The sequence below is a fragment of the Cynara cardunculus genome (genome assembly GCF_001531365.2).
Source record: "Cynara cardunculus var. scolymus isolate 2C chromosome LG 4, CcrdV1, whole genome shotgun sequence".
NCBI classification, from domain to species: Eukaryota; Viridiplantae; Streptophyta; class Magnoliopsida; order Asterales; family Asteraceae; genus Cynara; species Cynara cardunculus.
This window is the reverse complement of record NC_037531.1, coordinates 4,841,898-4,849,316: the sequence shown is the minus strand read 5'-3', so window position 1 is coordinate 4,849,316 and position 7,419 is coordinate 4,841,898. Positions and strand designations below refer to the sequence as shown.

General features: G+C 36.3%; 2 protein-coding genes across 2 annotated transcripts in view; both read left to right on the top strand.

Moving 5' to 3' along the window:
* Window positions 1–228, top strand: part of LOC112510792 — a 1,139-nt gene extending 911 nt beyond the window's left edge. The window contains exon 2 of the mRNA XM_025116138.1: window positions 27–228. Within this exon, the coding sequence (XP_024971906.1) occupies window positions 27–228 (202 nt within the window). The remainder of the gene's footprint in view (window positions 1–26) is intronic.
* A 69-nt stretch (window positions 229–297) lies between these two features.
* Window positions 298–1,237, top strand: LOC112510791 (ATP-dependent DNA helicase PIF1-like). Its single transcript, XM_025116137.1, has 2 exons — window positions 298–1,132; window positions 1,221–1,237. The coding sequence occupies exons 1-2, from the start codon at window positions 298–300 to the stop codon at window positions 1,235–1,237; spliced, it is 852 nt and encodes a 283-aa protein (XP_024971905.1).
* The last annotated feature ends 6,182 nt before the right edge of the window (window positions 1,238–7,419 follow it).

Genomic DNA, 7,419 nt, shown 5'->3' with positions numbered 1-7,419 from the left:
TCAATGTGCAACATACGAAAACAAAGCGGGGCTGCTAAATTGATTCGAGATGCAAAAATAATCATCTGGGAYGAAGCGTCGATGGCAAAGAGGCAAGCAGTGGAGGCGCTCGATCKAACAATGCAAGACATCATAGGGGTGGCACTCCCATTCGGCGGAAAGATAATGGTTTTGGGGGGTGATTTTAGACAAGTCTTACCGGTCGTGAGGCGTGGAACCCGAGCATAGATTGTAGATTCTAGCTTGCGGATGTAACCTCTTTGGGCAACGATTAAAAAGATACCCCTAACGCTCAATATGAGAGCACGCACTAATCCATGGTTTTCGGAATTTTTATTAAGAGTCGGTGATGGAGATGAAGAAGCGGTGGACGAAAGCTTTATTCGCATACCGGATGACATGACCATTCCCTATTCTGATAAAGGTAAGTCAAAAGATGCGCTGATTGACGCATTCTTTCCATCTCTGCAAATCAACGGAGCTGATTCAGATTATATCATTTCGAGGGCAATATTGTCAACTAAAAACGAGAATATCGACGAGATTAATGATCAGTTGATCGACAAGTTTTCTGGAGATGAAAAAATATACTACAGCTTCGACGAAGCAGAAGATGATAAGAACAACATCTATCCGATGGAGTTCTTAAATTCTTTAACTSTTAGTGGTTTGCCTCCTCATTACCTTCGTCTCAAGATTGGATGCCCAATAATACTGTTACAAAATATCGATCCCTCAAATGGATTGTGTAATGGCAGTAGATTGATATGCAGAGGCTTTCAACAGAACGTCATCGATGCAGAAATAGCTGTTGGTCAGCATGCTGGAAAGAGAGTATTTCTTCCGAGAATTYCCTTATGTCCGTCCRAAGACAACATGTTCCCGTTTAAGCTGAAGAGAAAACAGTTTCCAATTCGGCTTAGCTTTTCTATGACAATCAATAAAGCTCAAGGGCAAACAATTCYRAATGTAGGTGTTTATCTACCAGAATCAGTTTTCTCACATGGGCAACTTTACGTGGCGTTGTCCAGAGGGATATCACGGGGGAATACGAAGGTGTTAGTGAAGCMTGTTAAAAAATTCAATCGTGCCGGAGTCTACACCTCAAACGTCGTCTATCAAGAAGTTTTACGTGATGAATAAGGTATAATCAACAATTATATTATTACACATTTTGTACCATATGTTTCTATTAAAACCATTGCGCCGTTTTTTTGCAGAAAATATTTACGGATGAGTGCATCACGAAAAGCAAACAACAGTTCCAATATACAGATGAACATTATTTTACGAACGATTGTATTTCTTTGTTCATTCAAGAATTTCAAGTTTTGTAATAAGCTCTAAGTAGATGGTTTCAGAAACCTGACATATGTGCAATTTTCTTTTCATTCGATCTTGCTAACAAACAAAATTGACCTTCAACTTTATATATTAGTTGACTTGTAAAATAACCACATAAACTCATGATTCAAAGCCAAACTAATGTTTTCGAATTGTGATTTACCCGCGCTGCATCGCGCGTGTACACCACTAGTATATATATATATATGTATGTGTGTGTGTATATATATATATATATATATATATTGATTTAGTGTTTTGCTGTGAAATTTCAAGTGTAAAAAGTGGTCTTACGGGTCTCACGAAAACAATCTAGTCTCACGTGAACCCAACCCTATATATATATATATATAGGTGTCATCTTTTGTTAACCTTGTTTTTTTGTGTTAACTATACAAACCAAAATGGTTCAATAGAAACCGATATTGGTTCATGGTTAATAGGTTATTAAATATTCAATAAATGGAGACAAACTATTAAGAATATGTTGACATAATATGAGAGTTACATTGTTTCTAAAATTTGACTCTTTTCAAATATTTAATTCCTCCAGACGTAATCAACATCTTATTATGTCTTCCATCGTGTTCATTTTTAACATGTTCGAAATGGCTAGTCATTTGGTGTAAACGTAAGTGTTAATGAACAAGGAAATTGGGAACTAACATGGCAAACGTTAAAAATGTTCATGGATATGTTCACTTATTGGATTCTTAATTGTTAGCTATCTTCATGGATATGTTCACTGTTCTCACCACCCATCCTTGCCCATATACATTTATAGCCATTCACGACTGTTTAAAATGTTCATGGATTTGTTCACTTATTGGGATTCATAATTGTTAACAATGTTCATGGATATGCTCACTTTTTTCACTGCCCATCCTTGCCCATCTATGACGTAACTGAAGAGTAATTGTAGGGAAGAAGATGATGGTAAGTTTCTTTTATTTGCTTTATACCGAATTTACCCCTAATCATGTGATTCATCTTCCTTACTAATTGCTTCAATTACTTTTAATACTAAAATTAACAAAATCAATTTAAACCATTGATCTAACAATTTGATCGCTAGAGTGGTTTTTTTTTGTTAACATAAAAAAAAGGTTAACAAATAAAGGAGCCCATATATATATATATATATATATATGTGTGTGTGTGTCTGTGTGTGTGTGTAGGGGGTTCATAAATGTGAATACTGGAAATGATTTAAGAACCAGGGAATTGATTTTATAGTGTTTATTTATTGGTAAATATACACTATATAAATTTCATCAAAGTATGTATATTGTCAATAAGTATATTTATCAAAGTGTAAGATGTTGCCTTCAACCTTAGATATGGGAGGCCTCATCTACGATTGGAGTCGCTCAAGCCTTGGATGAATCAGGGCGACCTTCATATGTGGTTTATGTCGCTCAAATTATCACTCTAGCTCCTGGAAGCATGAACTAGATAGTGGCTCCTGCGACTTCTCCTATAGCTTTTTCCTGCATGGAATGCCACCCATATGTTTTCTATCGAACACCTAAATAGTTCCCATCTTACTTGGTGTATGTGAGTTGTGCTAACCACCTGCTGCTCTTTTCTTAATATAAGAGCTGATTTTTAGCTTATCCTTTTAAGAATAAAAACCCTTTATGTTTCTCTCTCTAAAACTTGCTCCCCAAGTTTTCAAGAACTTTTTGATTTCTCCGTTGTAAAGGTTGTAATCTCTCAAATGTTACATCATCAAAATAATAGTAGATTAGTTCTCCTCATCCTCCACCCATGCTTTTTCCCTTTCCAGGTTTCCACATAAAAATCTCGGTGTATCTCTTACTTATGCTTTATTTTTTATTTTATTGGATCGTTATTCCGCTTAGAATCTTGATATAGAACTTTAGTTCATTTGTTCTTGGGTTATTTGTGCTTTATCAGGAACCAACTTGTTGGGTCACTTATTGATTTGGTGATGACCCATTGATTTGTTCCTTTACCCTAGAAGCATTTAGTAGTTATTGGTTTCTTTGTATATTGGTATCTTGTTACATACTTAAAGCCATTGACAAAATTGAAAACTAGTTGATGTGAAGACAGAAGGCCACCAATGCGGTACTGTGGATCAACTCTCTAATATACACACCAAGATTCCAGAGTAGCTGAAATGAAGATTGAAAATATTTTCTGAAGCTAGAATCCGATTGAAGGAAGATCTTCATGGACCGAATAGTGAAGATCTTCATGGACCAAAGATTGAAGATCTTCATGGACCGAAGATTGAAGAAAGATCTTCATGAACCAAATATTTGTGAGTAGTTGTTTCAAGCTACTAATCCATCCAAAGAAGATCTTCCTACAGACTGACCATATATCTATAAAAGTTTGTCTATGCATGAACAGTTTTGTATGCATGTTGTGTACGATGAAAATGAGATATCAACAATGGTCAAGTAAACCTCTGCCTCCTTATACTTAGGTGACAAGTGTCTCCATGCATTTAATGCTAAAGGTAGTATAAAAGGCAGTGTGCAACTCCCATGCAGACCGACTTTTTGAAAGTTTTCTAAGTGCATTCTTAAGGCAACCAGCTATCCTCTTCTACTCTCGTACTCTCCTGTGTTTGAAGAAAAACTTAGTGTGTTCTTAATTTTCTTTCAAGTACTCCATCTGTTGTTCTTGTAAGTTCTTCTCCTTGTAAGATTGTTTAGGTTAGGTTATCCTTTCTTATCTTCCGTAACAATCTTTTGTATCCCTGTGTGTTAATTCTTGATATACATCAATAAGAATTAAAAGGTGAAAAAATCTTTGTAATTGTATTCAACCCTTCCTTCTACAATTACTTTCTGTTTTTTGTCATCCCTTTCCGGACCAACAAGTGGTATAGGAGCAGTTAGCTTAATCTCATAAGCTAGATCTGCAATGGCCTCTTCTCCTTCCAAATTTGCTCCTTCTTCTTACCATGACAATGTCACTATTGCCAAGCCTCCTAAGTTCAACAAAAACAACTTTCCTATTTGGAAAAGTTGCATGACACTCTTCTTTGAAGGTGTTGATAGTCAATATCTCTTTATCCTCAAAGATGGACCTATTGTTCCAAAAGTATGACTTCGTCATGGAAAGAACAAAGATGAAGATGACTCTTCAAATGATTCTGATGATGATGAAAAAAATCTGACTCTATTGGGAGTTTCATCATCAAAGATCCTTCACAGTACAATGAAGATGACAAAAGGAAAGTTTTCTTGGATACTAAGGTAAGGGCTATCATTGCCCTATCTCTTCCCGATGATGTTTTCCACTCCTTAGTGAACCTCTCTACTGCTAAAGACATGTGGAACACTCTCTGTGTTCTGTATTATGAAACCATTGAAGTCAAGAAAAGCAAGAAGATTGGTCTCGTTAGGCAATATGAGCTCTTTGTGCATGAGAAAGGTGAATCTCTCAATGAGTACTACAACAGGTTTAACAATCTCCTCAACGATCTGAAGCTTTATGGCAGTCTATGAAAATGAAGAAGTCATATGCAAGTTCATGGATTGTTTACCATATTTCTGGGAAAACATATGTACTTGTATCAAGACAAGCAAAGATCTTGAAAATATGCCTCTTACTGCTCTTTATGGAACTCTCTATAATTATGAGCAAACCAAGCTTATGAAAAAGACATTATTAAAAGATCCCAAAAGTACTCTTGTTGCCCTTCTCTGCAATGATACGAGGAAGCCAGTCAGTGAACCTCATATCACTTATCTGACTGAATCTGATGAAGATGCTGCCAGAAAAGAAAAAATTGTTGAAAGCTATGCTGATGATGAGGGTGATGAACCCACATTTAATGACTTATATTTAAAAAATGGCCATAATGGTACCAACTTCAAAAGGTACGCCAAAAAGGGTTTTTCTAAGTTCTATCTGAGATCTAAGGTCAACAACGTAGAACCTTAGATCAACCTAAGTCATCTCCTCTTGATCTGTCCAATGAGGAGTGTTTCAACTGTGGCAAGAAAGGGTCATTTTGCTGCTGAGTGCAAAAACAAAAAGATCTCTAAGCATCATACTTCTCAACTCACAAGCCAATCCTCTCATGACAAGTACAAAAAAAAGTACAAGATAGAAAAGGCAAAGAACCAGATCTTTCAGAGAAATGGTCAGGGTCTCATGGCTGAGGTTCAGTGATGACGACATGCACATATGTTCCTTATGGCCAAAATACGAGAGATAGAAGACTCTGACAAGGGATCCACCTCTACTGCTGCTGCTGATGTACCTTCTACCTCCAAGAAAGCCAAAGATCCGGTCAACCAAAGAAGGCAAACAATTTCTCCTCTTTCTGAATCTGAAAAGGTTCAATCTTTTGATTCCTTATCTGTTGATCTTTACAATTCTAGATCTGCTAAAAAGAAAGTTGTCCTGCAAATTAAAAGTCTAACTAGTCAGTTACAGAAATGCATGAATCAACTGAAAGACTTTGATAATTTGAAAAATGACCTCAAAGAACAAAAGTTAATTAACAATGTTCTTAACAAAGAAATAACCAAAGTCTACCAGAAGCTTGAGAAAGAAAAAGCCATTCTTCATAAATGGGCTAGATCATCCAAGAACTTAGATAAAATCTTACATGATCAACTACCAAGTGAAATAAACATTGGTCTAGGTTATAATGATATGGATCTGTGTGCTTCTAATGACTCTATGTGCACTTCTTCTCACATTCACTCTTCCTTATCTTCTTCTCATTTATCTGATTCTGTTGGATCACTTTCTTCTAGATCTAATGATAATGGAGAACCTCTTAAATCCAGAATTTTTGTCAAAGCTAAAAATCCAAATTCTGAATCTGATAATTTTCCTGTTGATTGTGTGTTTAACTCTCTTTCTCTTTTGAAATCTCCTGATGCATGCTCATCTAAATCTAGAACATTTGAGCATCTGAAGCAACCCATGAATCATCGTTTCACTGCTGCTGAGAAAGGCAAGTCTATGGACAAGCTTATCAAGAACAAGAAGCCAAAATCCAAATTGAAGATGAAACATAAGCCTTTGGCTACCTCATCTCAGACAACTGATGCTTCTCAGTTTTATACCTCAGTACCTTATGTTACTGAGTTCGTTCCCTAATCAATATTCTTGGAAAAGACTCCCAAGGTTTCTACCATTTCTCAGAAACTAATCCCTGAGTCTGAAAAAGGGACTATTGGTCCAAAACCCTCTTCATCCTTTGTCTCTTCTTCAAAAGCCGCTTCCTCTTTCAAAAAATCCAAGAAGCATGTTAACACAGTTAAGCACACACCTATAATATCGATTAAACCTGTGTTTATTTATCATAAATGTTATAAATGTGGTGAAAATTTTCATCTGGCTAAGAACTGTCCCTAGGAAAGAATCTCTAAGCCATTAAGAAAAGAGAAAGAAGAAAAGTCTTCTAACCCCAATGGACCCATTGTAAAATGGGTACCTAAAAACTGATTTATTTATGTTTGCAAGGCTTAGGACACCGACGGGTATGGTATTTGGACAGTAGATGTTCAAGACACATGACTGGAAGCAAGTCCCTGCTGACCAACTATGTGTCTGAACCTGGTCCTTCTATAACCTTCTGAGATAATGCGAGAGGTATTACTAAAGGATATGGTGTTCTCTCTAACGGCTCGGTTACCTTCAACCGAGTAGCTTATGTGGATGGACTGAAGCACAATCTGCTAAGCATCAGTCAACTGTGTGATCTCAATTTCATTGTAAAATTTGAAGAAAACTAGTGTACTATTCTTGACTCTTCTAGTAAGAAGGTACTAACTAGTATCTGAAAGGATAATTTCTATGTGATCAGCATAGATTCTTCTAGCTCTTCTGACGCCAACATCTGTTTCTACTTCGAGGCTACTGTTGATCAAAATTGGCTATGGCATAACAGGTTGTCACATCTCAACTTCAAAACCATCAAAAATATTTCTAGCAAAGATTTGTTTTTTGTACTTTTGAAGATTTCATATGTTAAAGTAAAACGATATGCTGCTTGTGAAAAAGGCAAGCAAACCAAAGCAATTTTCAAGTCCAAGATGTGCTCTTCTATTTATGTTCCTTTGCACATGCTTC